The sequence below is a fragment of the Seriola aureovittata genome, chromosome 10 (genome assembly GCF_021018895.1).
Source record: "Seriola aureovittata isolate HTS-2021-v1 ecotype China chromosome 10, ASM2101889v1, whole genome shotgun sequence".
NCBI classification, from domain to species: Eukaryota; Metazoa; Chordata; class Actinopteri; order Carangiformes; family Carangidae; genus Seriola; species Seriola aureovittata.
Window position 1 is genome coordinate 9,436,688 of NC_079373.1, and position 19,038 is coordinate 9,455,725.

The 19,038-nt window shown below is 42.3% G+C and overlaps 1 protein-coding gene across 1 annotated transcript; it reads left to right on the forward strand.

Moving 5' to 3' along the window:
• The first annotated feature begins 525 nt into the window (after positions 1–525).
• On the forward strand, positions 526–12,863 carry LOC130176306 (transmembrane and coiled-coil domain protein 3-like). Its single transcript, XM_056387310.1, has 4 exons — positions 526–836; positions 9,323–10,311; positions 10,489–10,624; positions 11,061–12,863. The coding sequence occupies exons 1-4, from the start codon at positions 771–773 to the stop codon at positions 11,364–11,366; spliced, it is 1,497 nt and encodes a 498-aa protein (XP_056243285.1). The 5' UTR covers positions 526–770; the 3' UTR covers positions 11,367–12,863.
• The last annotated feature ends 6,175 nt before the right edge of the window (positions 12,864–19,038 follow it).

The following is a 19,038-nucleotide window of genomic DNA, read 5'->3' on the forward strand; positions in this document are numbered from 1 at the left end:
GTACTTTAACAGCTACACATATTCTTCAGACACATCAGTTCATCCGCATTAAGTAAATTTTCTGATAATACATTCGTATTTTTACTTTAATATTTTTTAGATTCTCATCTTTTACTTGTAACAGTCTTGTTACATTGAAGTATAGGACCTGAGTACTTCTTCCACCACTCATAATGAGGCCTGGTCTTACATTTGATACAGTGAATGATAAAACTTGTATGTAGTTTCTCCAGCATAATTTATCATCTATTCTCTCTCTCTCCCAAAAATTAGATTTCAGACACTTTTAATTTTAAAATCATTTATCTCAAGATAGTAAAATAATGATAAATAGAAATAAAATTAAAAAATTAAAAAATGCAAATAAATAAAAATAAAATCGCACTTTAAACCGTTGTGGAAATATAGCTGCTTAAGAAACAGTTTTTGATCACCTTATAGACAAATGAGGAGGCTGATGTGTGTGTCACGTGTGTTGAAAGCGTTAACCCCTCCTCGCTCAGCCTGCAGAGACAAATAGGCGGAGTTTGGGTTCACACATAGTTTTTGTACGTTGAAGAGGCTAGCCAGTGTGTTGTGTGTTTTTCGGGCGTGTGTGTGTGTGTGTGAAGGAGAGAGAGAGAGAGAGAGAGAGGGAGAGAAAGAGAGCGAGCGAGCGAGAGAGAACCAGAGCTAAACATGGAAACGAGACTAGGCGTTAGTTGTAAACTAGTGCCGGTGTTGAACTGAAGAACTAGCGGCTGCTGGCTGACCACTCACTCGGGATTATTATGCCCAGCGCCAACGTGTCCGTGCGAAGTTTATCCGAAGTGGAGAAATACCTCAGCAGCCGGATGGTGAGTATCATGTGAGTGTATGTGCAGCATTGCTGTGTCACAAACGGCAGGTCCACTACTGTACCAGCGATACATTGTGGTCTGCTCAGCTCCATGTGAAACCAACAGCTGCGCCGGTTTAAAGCTGCATATTGCTCCCAACAAAGAGCCTCAGTACCCCGGTGATACATGTGGGCAAATGTCTCAGAAACAGGGGCATGTGTGTCTGTATGGAGCTGTTGTTGTTTTAAAATGATGTCTTCAAGTGTATGTCACTGTGAACTCTGAGTACAGTGGGACACAAAACCCTGGTCGGGACATAAAGGGTTTGTCCACATATTGGATGATATCCACATGGGACAATAAGATTTCTGTGCTGAGGTATGAAACTAGCTGTTGTTTACATTATAGATTAATCTGACGACTATTTTATTTCCCAGTATTTTATGATATTATAAAATGTTAGGAAATAGTGAAAAGTTCTCAGAGCCCCAGATGATGTGTTAAATGGTTTTTCCAGCCAACAGTCCATAACCCCAATATTATCAGCTGACTATGACAGAAGACCAAGAAACCAGCAAATATCCACACTGGAGAAATTGGATCCAGGGAATTGGAAATTGGGGATTTGGTCATTAAAAAAATACTGAAATGATCGAGAGATTGTCTGAATTGTTTGCCAGTTAATCTTTTGTCAGTTGATAAATCGATAAAATCAACGAAACATTTCAGCTTTAACTGAAATTAGCAGGCATTTATTTGTCTGACTGCTGTGGTGCCATTTTAACATACAAAGGCCTAGACGGAGTGAGCGAGAAAAATAAAACCCCCTACACATTCCAGTCCACTACAGCAGTCCTGTACTAAACTGATCCTTATGGCGTTGATTCAACTATATGGTGTTTTTTAATGCTATAGTTTGTGCTGATGTTGTATTGGATTGCAAGTCTTTCTAATATCTTTTCAAATCCAACCAAATATAATGGTTAAAGTATTTAACCTCCAGTATAATGCAGCCCAATACAACATCAGCACAACAAACTACGGCCTCAAATACAACTGAGTCAGTAGAAAAAGAACAAAAGTGATGGTCTACACAGAAAGTAAAAGTCTAAAGTAATGCATTTTTCCAGAGCTACTGTGTTGCATTCCATCTTGTGTTTCACCAAAATGACTCAATGTCTGACTGACTTTTTAAATTTTTTTTTATAACCATACTGTATCTGACATGTAGTGGTGTGTGCCCCTACTTTTGTCAAACTGACATTTAGAATATATAGCATCAGAGGATGTGGAAAAGCACTCTCTGAGATTAAACATAATTTAAGGCTTTCTGACGATAAAATACATTTTCCTTTATGGCCAGTTATTGTATTGTTCACATAATTTTTATTTACCACTATACACATTCTTAAAATATTATATACATAACACGTTATAATAATTTTATGCAAAAATCTGTTCCATGTGAAGTGTAAAAACATTGCTAATGTGCTGTAAACATTAAGCCCACAGCAAAGAGGTCATCACATAGAGAAATGTCCTGTTTACTGTCAGACTATGTACCTAATTTTACTTCCTCATCCAGAAACGTAGCACTGACTTGGTCAAGTCGAATCACTCTGTTTCTTTTTTTTTTGTTTTTAAAAAAAAAATGTTTTTAATATGCAGCTCAATTCGCAAATGTGCCTGAAAGAGCTTCATCAGGTTAGACAACATACAGCTCCACCTATCCTCAGACACTTGAGCAGGATAAGAAGAACCTCTCCCAAAAAGTCCTTTAAACTAACACTAACAGGTTTTGGGTGTGTGAATGGGTGATGAAATCCGCTAATGGCTGTGACAGATAAACCTGAGGATGTGGTTGAAACCAGGTGTTCTCAGTCACAGTGGCACTGAGGAGAGGAATAATTGGTCAAGTGTGATTCCTGTGCAGCCAGAAAGTCAAGTATGTTGATTCTCCTTCTGGTGTATGTATGAGCATCCAGGCCTGACAGTCAGTCACCTCTATTCTTCAGAGGTGGAGCGGATGTTTTGTCAATGACTTGTAACTAATTAGACAGCTGTAGTACACTGGCTTCAGAAAGTATTCAGACCCCTTCATTTTTGGCACATTTTTATTGTGTTGCGGATTTAATTTTAAATGGATGAAATTGCAATTTTTTTCTCATCAATATCAATATCGTTATCGTTTTATAACATTGCTCTGATCTATGCCTCATCACAATCTTATTGTGGAAGTCTACAGAGCATTCCTTATATGCTATGGCTTGATTTTTTTCCTGACATGCACTGTGAATCATGGGACCTTTATATATACAGGAGTGTGAGTTAGCCACAGGTGAACTGCAATCAAGTTCTAGACACATCCAGAGGACCATAAAAACAAACAGGATGCTCACCACAATTTGGAGTGCCATAGTAAAGGATCTCAATACTTTTGTAAATAAGAGATTTCAGTTTTTGATTTTCAATAAATTTACAATAATATAATACTCCAATACAATACAATACAATAATACTCCATTTCTGAATACTTTTCTGAAGCCACTGTATAACCATCAGCTCAATATATATGTATATGAAACAACATATCTGACTCTGGGTTATCACTGCTGGACTGTGCAATTATGCTTTTCCTCCTTTTGTTGGCCACAAGTGACATTCCAGTTTTGTTTCTCAAAAAGCCATTGTGCAGAAGATATAGTGGGTTAGAGGCCAAAGATGACGCAACAATTGAGTTGGAGTGGCTTGTTTCCAGAAAGCGTCTTTAACCCTCAGTGGATGGTGGCTCTGTAGAGATTCGCGTGCCGTTCCTTAGTGACATGTCTGTCCTTACATGAACTGTATGCTTTTACCTGTTGTGGCTGTCGCACATTTGTGTCACCAGACAACGGCAAACATACTAGCCATCACGTCTGTATAACTGACAACCTCTTAACATGCTATGTTCTGTTTCATTAAATAGAAACTATTTTACACTTTTTTATTCTCTTTTATTTAGGTTTTTCTTGGCTAATGAGCTGCTTGACAGTTCACCAACTCTGCTTCATCATGGGCTCTACTCACTCTCTCACTTGATATCAGTACATTGAATATAGCTGCATATTTATCTTAATTGAATCCTGTTCAATACTCCCCCAGTCCATGGGGGCGAGCAGATGATGGGAGTGTTAATGGGCTATTGATTTAGTCCTGGACCAGCTTGTCTATGAGATAATAGCGCATACGTCTTAAGCAATTCATTTCACAGACCTCCTGTGGATTAGTCATTCAGAAAACTTAAGACTTCAAACTCTGTTGCTAGTTTTTCTTCCTCTTTTATTCTGATGAGGCATACTGTTCTCCCTCCAAAGAAAGCAATCAAAGTGTGACCACATAGGCAGCTGTGGGATGCAGATGAAAGGAGGAGGAGGAGATGTTGGGTCAGCTCTCTGACTACAATCAAAGATGTGCTCCCTGTCGCTCTCACTCTCTCTGTCTCTGGTTTTCTTCCCGTTTCCCTGTGTGAGCCCTGAGTGGGAGAGCGTCTGTATCCATGAGGATCAGCTGGAGGGAATACCAATAAGCACTGCGGGCTTCTTCCCCTCTGTGGGTCTGTTCTCTGCTGAAGGGACGGTTTTGTTCCATCTCAACGAGTGTGCCAGCTCTATTGCTGTGTGTGTGTGTGTGTGTGTGTGTGTGCGCGCGTGTGCGTGTGTGTGTGCGTGTGTGTGTGTGTGTGTGTATGTGTGTAAATGATAAATGATAATTAAGTGCTACCCTATGAACCACACACCACAGCCTCATCATTTTGGTCTTTTTTTTTTTTCTACCTTACTGTAAACACCTGTGCTTGTATCTGAGAATCTGCTCGCCTGCATGACCTGACCTTACATTGTGAACCGATGGTTTCAGCAGATTACAGCTATGAGTACTTAAAAACATCACTTCCTCATAATGGGAACAATGCTTTCCTGTTTGCGTAAGATGTCTTGTCTGTAGTTGTAATAATGCTCCCTCTTAATTGGAAGGGATAGCAAGTTTAACAAGAAACAATCTGAACCAATATTTATAGCACGAATACAGTTCAGTATTTAGTTTACACCCATACACACCCAGATCTAAATAATCACTGTGCTTTTGCTACACTGGTGAATTGCTTCTTGATTCTCTTCTGGTGCTGCAGTGGGCAGATGAGTGTAGCTTCTCCTTTTTTGCATGGAAAATTGAGTCACTAACTAGATCATTGATCAGAGAGAGACAGAGAACACTGCAGTGCAAGATAAGCAGCATCTGCAGTTTCTATCGACCCCCCCCCGACTTTGTGCCCAAAAAGGAGCAAAGATTTGGGGCGGATTTCTCAGGCAGAACAACACAGGGCTTTCGCTTGTTGGGTTAAGATTGAGGCTAATGCAGTTGGATCCTTATGTTATGCTGTCTACCGAGGCCAGAGAATATTAAATGGGTCATAATGCTGCACAGACACTGTGTGCTATGTAGGGCAGCATGGGGGACAGGGGGCTCATACAGGGCTGAGGTGTAAGGGAAGCACCCTGGGGCCACAGAGGATTCCTGTAGACCCAGTTGGTGGAAATCATGATGATGATGATGATGATGATGATGATGATGATGATTGAGGTGATGTGTGCTGCTGAGCTGTGTTTTTTGGGACCGTCCTCTCTTTGTTATCCTCCCGTCCCCTTTATCTCTGATCTGTTTCAGTTTCTGTAGCGCTCTCTCTGTTTTGTCTCCCACTGTCTATCTGTCTCCTCTTCTGCTCTACTGACACACTAATATCACTGGGTGAGTCACGCAGAAGTGGGTGTGTGCCTGGCATGTTAATTTCAAGACAACAGTTTGATAGTTTGTTGCGAGAAGAATAAAAACAAGCTCTTCTCACATTGGTTGTGATAGATTTAGAAGATAAGATCGCCTAGACAGATAACCTGGTGCTTGATGGTAAAACTCTAACCTGTTTTCAGTTTGTGACCTTTCAGTTTAGGACATAATTTTGAGACTTTACCACTGCCATCTGCAGTGTTGGAGCTGCCTTTCCCCTAGTTACTGGGCTTTCACCCCCTCTGTCAACTCCAGCTGTCCCCAGAGACCTTCAGTCTTTGCCCTCCTACCTCAAAAACCCCTGGACAACGGCTGCATAAGTGTTTGGGAGAAATGGAGTGAAAAGTAGGGCAGCTCCTCAGCATATTTGGGAGGACATTTTCATCAGCATGAGCCTAATTCATTTAGCAGACCCACTCATCCAGAGAGACCCTCAGATTGCTCCAGTAGTTAGTCAGCGTGGGTAGAAATCTTGAAGAGCAGCAGCAGCATCGGCGTTGGAAAAAGGCTTATTAAACTGAAATGGTACATTTTTCTTAGAAATTTCTTATCAGGAAACTGTCAGATGTCAAATTTGATTTTGGTTTCTATTGTGTGAAAAACATCTGGGTCGTGTTATCCGTGTTATTTGAGCTGCTCATGAATCAGGCCTCGTCCTGCCAAAAGCCATCTTGTTTTTTATAGCAGAAAGTGTACGCCTCTCATTCCAGCTGTGTAATACAATGTTGGCTCGACAGTCGCTGCTCCAGGTGCATGAGTATGAGTATGGAAGATGTGTCGATACTCTTTCCAAACATCTCCCACCCCTGCCAAGGTCTGCTTTTGTTGCAGGCCTTGACAGTGGTTGCCAGGTCACTGTTTCATCTATTTTACACTCTTCCCCTATCTATGATATCACAGCACCTTGAAGCAATAAACCTAGACCCCTATTTGGTCCCCAATGCTACAGAGGAGAAGATTGGACAAAGTAAAAGCTAGTGGTGTGAGAGTGCCTGAGGAGCAAGCTTAGTTCCAGCACTGCAGAAATAGCATGCAGTGCAAGCAGTCTGGTCGAACAGTCAGTTCTTTGTGTTTCATGTTTGAAAACTAAAAAGACTGGGTAATATGAGCAACCTACACACCAGCCTGCCATACACTTCCTCTCGGAGGAGAAGGATATTAGGCTCCTCATTCTTTTGTATGACAAACAGGTTAGACAAAAGGGCAGCTTATGTGTGAACCCGATTGTTTTGACAAGAGATATTGCAAAGTCTCTGGGAGGAGAGGGATTGCAATTGGGTGCAAGGCTCCTCAGGCTATAGGCTACGTCAGGCCAGTGAATCCATATGCAGTAGCTCGCTCATCAGAATCCTGGACAGAGCAGAGGTAGGACATGACAAAGTCTGCTTTTTTCTCTGCAGAGAAAGAGTCCTGTGTTCAAGAAGGACAGACGCCAGAGAGGGGGAGAGAATGGGATGAGGATAGAGGCTGAAATACCCTATGCATGCTCGTAGAAATAGGCATGGCTTTCTCTGCTCACACACTACACATAAATAAGTATATATTATATATGTACAGTATGATAACAGGCACATAGAGACACTACACATTTATATTCATGTACAAAGAAGATTAAGAGTTTACAGTGCTACTAGCAGTCTGTTAAAGCTGTGCTTTTAGCCTAAAGCACAGCAGTGCTTTGAGCTAAATGCTAATGCTAGCATGGCCACATGCTCATAATGACAAACATGCTGATATTTAGCTGGCATAATGATTACCATGTTTACTATCTTAATTTAGCATTTACTTATCGCAAATCATGTCATTAGTTTTGCATGTGTTTTGTTATGGGGGGGGGGGGGGGGGGGGGGTCATTCTCTGAGCACCATGAGACCTCTGTACTAATTGTTGTCCCAGTTGTTCAGACATTTCACTAAAAAACAAAAATGTCAATCTCATGGTGGCACTAGAGGAAAAGTCAGGGCATCACCAGAATCATTAGGACTTCTTCTGGAGAACACAAATGAATTCAAAATATCATGGCAATTCATCCAATAGATGTTCAGATATTTCGATCTACAAATACAAAGCAGCTTTATTGTCGCACATTATGTTGAAACCACATTCTAGTGATACTCAGAGATGATCCACCAAATTCCTGCTGCTCTCCATAACGGCCTCAAAAACAAGTCTGACTAGTTGGAGGAGTGTGACGTCTTAGTGCCAGCAGCAAGTAAATGGCGGGGGTATGTGTGTAATTGGATAAGTTAAATACAACTGAATTAAGAGGGTCCTTCTGAATGTGTTTTTGTTTTAGTCTGAGTATCAGCTATATGTTACTCAGTGTGCACCATACATAATACCCCTATTATTGATAAACCCTCGCTTGAGTTCCGCCTGACAGTCATGTGTGGAGGAGCGTCAGCGTATGGTGAACTTGACGCATTAGTCAATTATACGGGTTGCAATGTTTAACTGTTACGTGTTGATGTGGAAATGCTAAGCAGGATTGAGCCCTAAGTCTGCATGAGTTAGCTGTGATCTGTTTATTTGCTTGAAACTAGCAGTGTTACATTTGTTAAGGATTAGCTCAGCTTTGTACAGTCCAGAGTGCTTGTTGTTCAGCACTTTGTATTAGGCATTATCAGCTTACATGTCCTGTCATTACTCTGCTGTTGTACTGTGATCAACTTGCAAGATTCAGAGGCTTCTCAGGCCACTGTTAGTGCAGTGCCATTACTCTTGAAGTGACACTTCTGCTCTAAAAATGCAGCTCGGAAACCAAATGAAATCTTTGATTCGCTGCTTTCCTCAGTTTCCTCTTAAAGTTTCCTGCCGTAGTTAAACTTGCTTACTTCATCCATATTTATATATATTCTGTTTCACTTCCTCAAATCTACAGCAAAGAACTCAGAGTTATTGGTAGAACTATTGGCACATCGAACCGAATTGAATGTTGCGCCTCTCTCAGGAAAATGGTAATTTACTGTAAAACTAGGGGACATTGTCTGGAAAAGGGATTTCCTGAGCCTCGTGGCCTTGTGTGACATTATCACTGACCTACATTGGATGTGCATGCTCCACTTCTTTCATACACATTAATAGCTGTTATCTGAAGTTTGTCATCTGTCATCTGTGGACTATACTATAAACAGACAGGATTAAATTCTGGCTGCTAAATCGTAGCAGATGTGCCAAATAAGAGCATTACATACACACCCAGATGGTCTCACAGCGGCAGCATCAGTAGGAGAATAGTGCAGGAGCGACAACTACGTGTAAATACGGTATATGCAGAAATTCAAACACAAGGGAAAGAGGCTATTAATGGAAAATGACATTGCTTCACAACCTTGGTCTTATGTTTATTGTTTAGCCATCATTCCTAACCTTTTACTCACCAGCTGCTTTGTAGAGACACGAGGGAGCAGCGACACCACCTGACACATGTACAACTGAGTCTGCAGGGCGCAGCAACACTATCAGTTCAACCAATCAACCCAATTATCCAAACCATTCATCTGAAATTGTCTGTTAAATTGTTTGTTGTAAACACCCATGGTATTCCAGAGCTACTTATTAGTTCAACTTTGCACAATCATACACTGTGTAAAACTACTGTATCACAACCTGCCTGAATCCTGAAAACTAGATAATAATGACATTATTAATGCATGAAATTGGAATTGTAAATCTCCCCCTTGTAGGATCGGAGTACTGAGGGCAGTTTCCTGAGCATCGCTGGGTCAATGCGGCGGGGTTCTTCAGAGAACAATCTGGATCTGGACCTCACTGATGGAAGTCCCGGTCCTGCTCTCGGTCACGAGGTCCAGCGTAGTCGGTCTTGCTTGGACAACCTCCAGCAGAAGATCCTGAAGGTCACAGAGCAGCTGAAGATTGAGCAAACGGCACGAGAGGAGAATTTAGCTGAGTACCTGAAGCTGGTGAACAGTGCGGACAAGCAGCAGGTGGGCCGCATCAAGCAGGTGTTTGAGAAGAAGAACCAGAAATCAGCTCAAAACATCGCTCAGATGCAAAAGAAGCTGGAGCAGTATCATCGGAAGATGAAAGACAGTGAAATCCATCACAGCCCAACCCCTCACCCATCCACTGTCAAACACAGCACCATACCCAGGGAGTCACCCAGAGAGCTGCTGAGGGACATGACCGGCAGCGGTCGACACCCGACCATGGACAAGATCAAGACCATCGGACCAGGTGTTTCCCTCTCCCCTCCTTTCTTCTTCAGCAAGCCCAGAGAGTTCGCCAACCTCATCAGGAACAAGTTCGGCAGCGCTGACAACATCGCCCACCTCAAGACCACTCTGGACGCTTCCTCTCCGTTGCCCACTGACAGTACGGGAAAGGGGCTGAGCAGCAGCACCTCTATGGTGGGCAAGCCCAAGTATCCCAGTGATGACGAGTGCTCCTCGGGCAGTGCTTCCATTTCGGCAGACAGTAACGGGAACCCAGCGGGGGGAGGAGGGTCAGCGGGGCAGGCACAGGGTCAGGGCCACAGCCAGGGGCAGCCACCAGCAGGGGGAGATAACCAGAGCAGACTGGCCCTGAGCCTGGAGGAGGTGAGGGAGATCAAAGACGCCCAGAGCCAGTTGGAGGAGGATATGGAGGAGCTGAAGGCTCAGTTCAAGAGAGAGTATGGCATCATCAGCCAAACACTGCAGGAAGAAAGATACAGGTATGTTTATGTTACTTAATATTTAATTGTCCTTACATAATACAGCACGCGGCCTAATGTATAACATTATGTCTATTATCAGGTTGAGAATAGATAAAAATACCACTCATATAAACATGTAAAATTCACCCATAAACATCTACCTATACATAATAATTGTATTGCATTGATTGGTAGGTACGAGCGTTTGGAAGACCAGCTGAACGACCTGACAGAGCTTCACCAACATGAGATGTCTAATTTGAAGCAAGAGCTGGCGAGCATTGAGGAGCGGGTGGCTTACCAGGCACACGAAAGAGCCAGAGACATACAGGTATATTATGATGAATCTATTCAGTCCATATGTTCTGTGTACTACGGCCATTTATACTGGTTCATAAAATGATGACATGCTGGTGGACCAGTAGATATCTAAGTAAAATCTCAATGCGCTGGTGAAACTTGTCTGACATTCGTTGATACCAAAAGTCATTTAATAGCCATTACCATATAGAGGTGAATGTATTAGTTGCCGGTGTGTAATGGTTCCCTTCATCTGATACCGCTCTACAAAACAAAAGTCTGTTTTGTCAGCTGACATTTATGACCACAAATGTGCTTCTCCTCTGTCTCGTCTTTCTGCTGATGCATAATTAATAATTAATCTTTTTGGGGAATTTGGGTAATTGAGTATTAAAAGGTCAGCAAAATACCCTTCAGCAACTTGGGAAACATTCAGGCCCACCAAGTCTCTCTCTTGTGTTTTTCAGGAAGCCCTCGAGTCGTGTCAGACACGGGTGTCCAAGCTGGAGCTCCAGCAGCAGCAGCAGCAGCAGACGGTCCAGCTCGAGAGCCATGACGCCCGAGTCTTGCTGGGGAAGAGCATTAACATCATGCTGGCCATCATCACCGTTATCCTTGTTTGTGTCTCCACCGCTGCCAAGTTTGCCGCTCCACTGATGAGGAGCCGATACCACGTGGTAGCGACCTTCCTGGGGATTTGCTTTTTGACCATATTCTGGAAGAACTGGGACCGTTTACAGTACACCATAGACAGGGTGCTGGTGCTTGGCTGATAGTGGGGAGAACACACTGAAAACAACAATAACATGGACGCTGTCAGTTGTCAGGATAGGACTGTCTAAGAAGATTGGTTGTACAATCGTCAGAGGACACGATCGCCATGCATTTACAGAAGTCACTGTTTTTTAAAAGACAGACTGAAATGAAGTTATGGTCATTTTCTTGTCTAAAACTTGAATGTGTGTAGCTAATAATTACATTTAACCTTTGAAATAATATTTATATAACAATAAATTTTGTTACTTTCCTAGTGATTGCTAAGAAATCATCACAAAAGGTAAATTCAAGGAATAAGAAGGGTGAAGAGAAGTGCATTTACACTATAATGCAGCAACATGGGACTCCCTCTTTACCACTGTCCAGGGAAATAATCCATAGATGAAGTAAATTTGAGGCAGATGATTATTCTTATTTCATTTTGCTTCAGCTCAACTTTAATATCTTTCAAACTATTGCAAGCATGCACATGTAGACACAAAGAAAACCTCGAGCTTGGTAACTTGTCGGCCGCAGCTATGAAATGCTAAGAAGGAATAGTCTGAAATTTTGGGAAATTTGTTTATTTGCTTTCTTGCAGAGAGTTAGATGAGAACATTGCCACCACTCTCATGTCTGTATGGTCAATATTAAGCTTCGGCTAGCAGTTGTATCGCTGTATGAGGTTTAGGTGCTGCTTGGCGGACTTTGTTACCTTCAGACAAGGCCAGGCTAGCGGTTCCCTTCTGTTTACAGTCTTTGTGCTAAGCTAACAGGCTTCTGGTGTTAGCTTCGAATTTGCATACAGACATGAGAGGGGTATGAATTTCTAATCTAACGTTTGGCAAAAAAAAAAAAAGAATAGGCATATCTTTTAATGAGGAACCTACAGACTAAAAGCACATAGGAAAATCGACATCCAGTTTTCATGATGTTTAGTTTTTTTTTTTCTTATTGCCTTGTCTGCCCCCTGTGTGGTCAGTCATCTCTTAAAATTGCTCTTTGTTCTGTTCCTGATGTTTAAAGTGCAATATATTTGATTTTTAGGAGCACCGTGTTTAAAATGATTCTTTTAGGAGTGATCGTATGACGTCAATGTTTTACAGTGACAGGGTGTTGGTGGTGGTGGATGGATGGAGGCAGGAGGAGGGGTGAGGAAGTGTCATTAATGCTGGCATGAGAGATCCATAACCACTGAAGCCACTGCTGGGCTCAGATAAGACCAGCTGTCTCCTCTCTCAAGGGCCAAAAATCAATCCAACTGCATTACTGTGCTGGTAGTCTGGTACCATCAACACATGCCAGCTCACCAGTGCAGCCACACATGCGCACACACCCAAATAACACAAAAGCAGAGTCAGACACTTGGCTCTCTGTATTTACATGTCTTATGGGTTTTGCCCAGTTTGATGTTTGTCTTTTACTAATAATGTGATAGAGAGGCGATGGGTTATACTGTGATACAAGGCCTTTTTCTGAGGAAAAATGCAATTCCCTTTTTTTTTTTTTTTTTTTTTAAAGAAGCAACAAACAGCCTTCAGTACTCCAATGATGACAGAGGAGCACATCACAGGCTCTGAGTAATGAACTATGAGCCTATTTTATGGACTGACTAATGTGTTATTTCATGTTTGTCTTACAAACATTGCCTATAAGGATCTCACATGAAGCTACGGACCACTTTTTAATGTTTGTCTGCCATTATAACATGTTTGTGTTGATTTTTGTCGTCGTCTGTGTTGTTCTACTGACTGTATCGTGTTTTGTTTTTTTTCTTTTCTTTTTGTTCCTATTTTGACATATTTGAGGAAGGTTTACCTGCGGAGCTACGGATCTGGTTTACATTCTCTTTTCATCTCCGGTGCACTATGTGATCAATCAGTTGTATTTTCATGCATTACGTGCCTTTGTCTGACAATTTCTGTTAAATTAAACAAACCTTTTTAATCAAAATGCGACTGATTTTTGGAATTGGTGTTGAGAGTTTGGTATGTGTCAGATGATTGGATTTTTCGCACATGTTCCAGCATTGAGACGTCACAGTAGTGTGGAGAACTGTCAGAAAATCAGATATTACTTCATGTCTCACTGGTGCCAAAAAGGCCATTGAGATTGAAGTTTGTTAACTCGCTGAAACGTCTCGAAAGCAACAGCACCAGAGGGAAAAAAACCCCTTAGAAAAACTTAATTAGCATGTACTTTCTAGTACTTACACTCTCTTTAATATAAACACCACACATATTTGCAGTTTTCACAGTACTAAATGCTCTCTCCTCCACCACCACCAGGGGGTGTAGGTGCTGCATTGTTGACATGAGAAGAGATTTTAATTTGGAAGGTTGCATGCTACCAACCAGATTTTATGCATGTTTTATGTATAAAATATTCATTTCCATTCTGTCAAAATCAATGCCACCGCTTCACACAAACATTTAAGATCACAACATCACAGAAAACAGAGACAAGCCTGTCCTGTGGCAGTAACATCACACTATGGAAGAGCAGCGCCTTCTGCTGTTGTGACAAATGAATATTGAAACTACAGCATTCCTACTAATTTCTCAAGTGCATGGCTCCATTGCAGCATATCTCTGTGTATTTCCTTTAACAGCAAATCTAGGACGCTACTTGTCTGTTACAGTGACTAATGTTGTTCCGAGGATGCTGATGATCAGAGAGAGAGAGATGGATTCAATTATTTTCACTTTAATGAATTAGCACAGTTCCAACTATATCAAACAGCCACAATAATAAATAATGACACATCATATAGCTACAAAACATGGGAAATATCCATTTTAAATAACATCACACATATATATATATCATTCATATTCTACAACTGAATCAACATTACTGCTGCAAATTACTATCAGGGAGCGGTAGGTGCAGATGCAGGGACACACATATACACACACGATCAAGCTCATGCATGGTTAAAATCAGCCGCACTGCAATATGGGTCACCTGGCCCTGCGATGTGCATGGTTTAGACTGTGTGGCTACTGTCTGCCTGCATGCCAAGCAGAGGTAGAGCCAGCCAGCACGGTGAGATACAGGGGCAGGAATGGGGATGATAGACAGATAGCTTAACTGGGGATCTGTGCCACTTACACAGTGTTCCCATACTTTGTGAGAGCTTAAGTTCAAAAGTGGAATTGTTGCGTGCACATATGTCTGTGTGTGCATGTGTGTAGGCGGACTGCCTGTGTTTCATGCATTTGTGGAGAGACTCAGGCCTCTGGGGGAGAAAAAATACTCAGATTGGTGTGACGCAGAGATCCTGACTAACACACACATGCACACAGCCACCCACACATGTACACACACACGCACACACACACACACACACACACACACACACACACGCACAGAGGCTTAAAAATGGGGATTATGAGCTATATTTGTAGGTGTGAATGGAGAGCAATATTTTCTTTCCCAATCTCTTTCTCCTCTGTATTATGTGATCTAAAAAGTGAGCGCTTTCCTTTGATGTGAGCTCCGATCCTGTGTGTTTTCCATTGTGCTCTCCTGTGTGGCTCCTGGAGCTCGTTGGCCTATTCACTGGTCTCCATAATGAGCTGCTAATTATCCCAGGACCTCATCAAGTCTCTTTGGGCCTGCAGCTAAACCTCCTCCTCACACAAGTTGGCATGGTGACCGTAGGGGATGGGACCTACATGGAGGATGCCACCAAAAGAACCGCCACAGCTCCACTCCTGCTCTCCTCTACTGAGGGGGAGTGAGAGGGACACTTTTTTTTTTTTACTCTCAGGAAGGTGAGAGTGGGAAGTGTTGTAGATAGAATTAGCTTGGAGCATTTCTGGGTTTCATGTTGTGAATTTTTGTTGTGTGAGCATGGTTTTGTGTGTGTCAGTCTTTTTTTCATTGAGTACATGGACTGGATTATGGGAAAGTTCTGACCTCTGTGGCAACTTCCACACTGATTTAGACTCCTCTGGCAGCACTGGGCCCTTCCCATTTCCTGTTTATGGTGTCATGGAAACAGGCCATGTTCCCTTCCTCTGCTTTTGCACTATAACATAAAAATGTGCCCAGCATCTAGCAATGAGCCACAGCCTCATCCTTCAGCTGCCTCAAGGTCTGCAGCTCTGTGACGCTGCAGTGTCTGCGACCAGAATTAGAACTTCCAGTGACGAAGAGGTAGAAATAGGCGGCAGAAAATTTCTGATTTATGGAGACATTTATCATCAAGGTCTTCATATAAATCACCTCTTAAAATGCCCTAATTCAAAGGCACCTCCAATTTCCTTGAGTTGCTAAGCAACCATGGAGCGCCACAGCGATGCTCAGAGTTAAAGGCTGGCAGCCCGGTCGTGTAAAGTGGATTGTGGGGTGAATCATTGTCTTTTATAGCTCTGAGGTTCCATTACATGGCCAGCTGACAGTGACAATGATACACTGTCATTGGAGAGTAATTATGCAGCCTGTCCATCCCTCTGGTGTATCCACAGGAAAATGATGTCAGCTGAACAGTTGCAGAGGGGCTTGGGGTATTTGACCAGAGTCAATGGACAATCAGTTCATCATTTTATTCATTGATTGAATAAGATGTAACAACCTACATTGCTTTTGCTTGAACATTGAATTTGGTTATATATATATACCTTTTGTCCTTTTTATGATTCATCTCATTTGTTTTTGTTACAGTAAGTTATGTTTTTCATATGCACTTGTAGGTCTCTGCTTTTAGAGATCTTTTCTGTTGTGGCCCTGGAACAAAAATGAGGTTTTCTGCATTGGGTACAACATCACCTGAAAAATCCACCTCTTAAAACTTCATTTTGGCTCAGTGCCCCTCTACAAAGTGCTTCATGATGAGGTAATGTTTATGGAGCATTTATTATTTGTCGTATTCTAGCCTGCAAATTTTACTGTTTTGTCTCACTGCTCTCATTAACCTTGTTTCCAGCCGCAGCAGGCAGCTGTTTTCAGGAGGAGAGCTCTGATAAACCCACTGTACGCTCCCTGCCTAGCACCAACAACAGCACACAGACACAATTAAGGACTCATTGGAGCAGTTAGCTGCTAAAGAGACAGATATTTCATTCAGTAGTTGGTGGAGACCAAAACAAAGCTAAAAGTAGAATGAATATTAAATTTAGACTTACCAGGAATACACAAATGTGACTCTAAATAAATGTTAATGTTGCTATGTATCATAGAACTGAATATAGTAAATATACTCTATCAGGTTGGTTTGTAAATAACGGCGAGTCACTGTTTACTAACACGTCCAATGTGATAATATATTGTGTTTACAGCTTGTTTCCGATTCCCCCAAGTGGCTAAAAATCTGGTAATCATCAGTATGATGCAAATCTGACAGACATAGACAATGGCTATTTTTCATCTGCATCCCTGGGCAACTTGATGTTATTCATTCATCTCATTAGCCATACCACTTACCCTTTTAGAGTCATGGTGGGCTGGAGCCAATCCCAGCTGACATTGGGGGAGGGCGGTGTACACCCTGAACAGGTTGCCAGTCTGTCACAGAGCTAACATATAGAGACAAACAACCATCCACACTCGCACTCACACCTACAGGTAATTTAGATTCACTAATTAACCTAACGTACATGTCTCTGGATTGTGGGAGGAAGCCGGAGTACCTGGAGGAAACCCACGCAGGCACGAGGAGAACATGCAAACTCCACACAGAAAGGCCCAAAACCTCCTTTCTGTGAGGCACCATTGCTAACCACTGCACCACAAAATTGAAAAGATTTTCTGTAAATCCATTTTTAAACACTCCCTGTCAAACCATCATTCCACTGAAGGTCAGTGGAGACAGCTGTAATGTTATAACGTGAAAACACAGATGTGCACTGCAAATACTTTAAGAAACTGTTGGTCCTCTGTGTGTTTTTGTCTGCGTACGTCCATGTTAATTGAAGGCTAACATTCCTGAGGCCTATATTGTAGCTGTGGGTGTCGTGTGTATGACTTGTTGAATCTGGGCAAAACAAAGACTGCAGTATGAGGAGAGAGGAGAGATTCCCTTCATATGACCTCACACTCTGTGGGACTTCTCTCTGTTACAGAACAAACAGCTCATCTCTGGCATACTCCTACCGCAGGGCGACCAGATCTTGGTCAAATGTCACTTGTGGACATATTTTGTCATTCCTTTCATTTCATTTCCTTTTTATTGTTAACTTTTTTTTTTTAGCTTTAGCTATAGTATGGGTGAGGATTGTTGCAAAGAGATTTTTCTTGTATCTTCCAGCAGCGCAGCATTCAACAATCAGCTGAGTGTATTTTGGCAAACATCTTTGAGGCTGGGTCTATGTGAGCCGTCCCGAGGCAGTTACATCCCACCCATCTGGTTCAGCAAGCAGTTTTTAAAACAAACACTAGAAATTATTTTAGCATCTGACCAAGCATTAGACTGCATTCCTTCTTTGTCCGTCCTCTGCAGCCAGACTCCTGCCACACTGGAGTGACACGGGTGGACTGAAGCCAGACATTGTCAGCTCATTATCAACACGTTGTCAGCCAACTCTCTCCACAGCTCTCCTTTCCTGTGAGGCTTTGTGTGTGTGTGTGTGTGTGTGTGTGTGTGTGTGTGGGGTGCTGATATTGTGTGTGGTGAGGAGACTGTGGGATGGCTTCACGTTGAAAGATGCCTCCACACTCACTGTGCTTGTCTGGGGATTACAGCTGCCTGAGGAAAGCTGCAGAGAGCCGAGTGGAAGTGTAGGAAGTGGTTATGAGCAGACTTCAATCTTTTCAATCTTAAACCTTTTTATCCCTTGTTACTTATTGTCTGTCCCTGAGAACTTACTCTCTGTTTATCACAGGTGCAAACAGACACATGCTGAGCCTCACACACAGACTTTCTGCTTCGTTCTATTTCCGTTAGACAAACTTCTGCTTTTTTTTTTTTAAACATTTCCTCTTTCGGATGCCGCCAGGTTCCATATGTGAACATGTTTGACTAAATTGTTTATATGTGTGTGTGTGTGTGTGTGTGTGTGTGTGTGTGTGTCTGCAAAGCACTTCCTACTCTCTGACAGTGCTGTGATAGGAATATCCTCCTACAGGGCCAACGAACAGTTAAGCCTGCCCCCCCTTCCTCTCTCTCTTTTTGTTTCTGACTGTTTCACGACACACCTCACATTTCTGGCTCCTGACGTACTACACACAAGTTGCCAGATGTGATAGTGGCTGAGAGAGAGAGAGAGAGAGAGAACGAGAGAAAGAAAGAGGTGAGAGACAGACTAAGAGATAAAGTAATATGTGTGTGAAGGGTAGTGTGTGTGAGTGTGTGTGGAGGGGGGGGGGTTTCAGATGCTCTATATAGCATAGCAGTAAACAGAGAGAGAAAGAGTCAGAAAGGGGAGGGGAGGAAATGAACAATGAAGGGGAAATGATCAGTAATCTGTAGCGTTTGCTGCCTCCACTGCAACAACCTGTCTGGATCTCATTATAGGTAAAATAATAATGGCTTAGGGGCTGAAGGTGCACGAGTGTGTGAGGAAGTTTGTGTGTATATGTGTGTGTGTCCAGGACAGACACATATGAATGCTGCAAAAACGGTGCAAAACCTGTGATCCTCTGAGCTACGGTACTTTTGAAAATCTGTTAGTTGCCACATTTTACTCATCATGACATATATTTACATCCTCGACTTTATCAGGAACTTGACAGGATGATTGGAAG

Coding starts and splice junctions, on each gene's coding strand:
- LOC130176306 (XM_056387310.1), top strand. CDS start 771: ATGCCCAGCGCCAACGTGTCCGTGCGAAGTTTATCCGAAGTGGAGAAA. Junction 10,312..10,488: donor CTGCAGGAAGAAAGATACAG/GTATGTTTATGT, acceptor ATTGATTGGTAG/GTACGAGCGTTTGGAAGACC. Junction 10,625..11,060: donor AAAGAGCCAGAGACATACAG/GTATATTATGAT, acceptor TGTGTTTTTCAG/GAAGCCCTCGAGTCGTGTCA.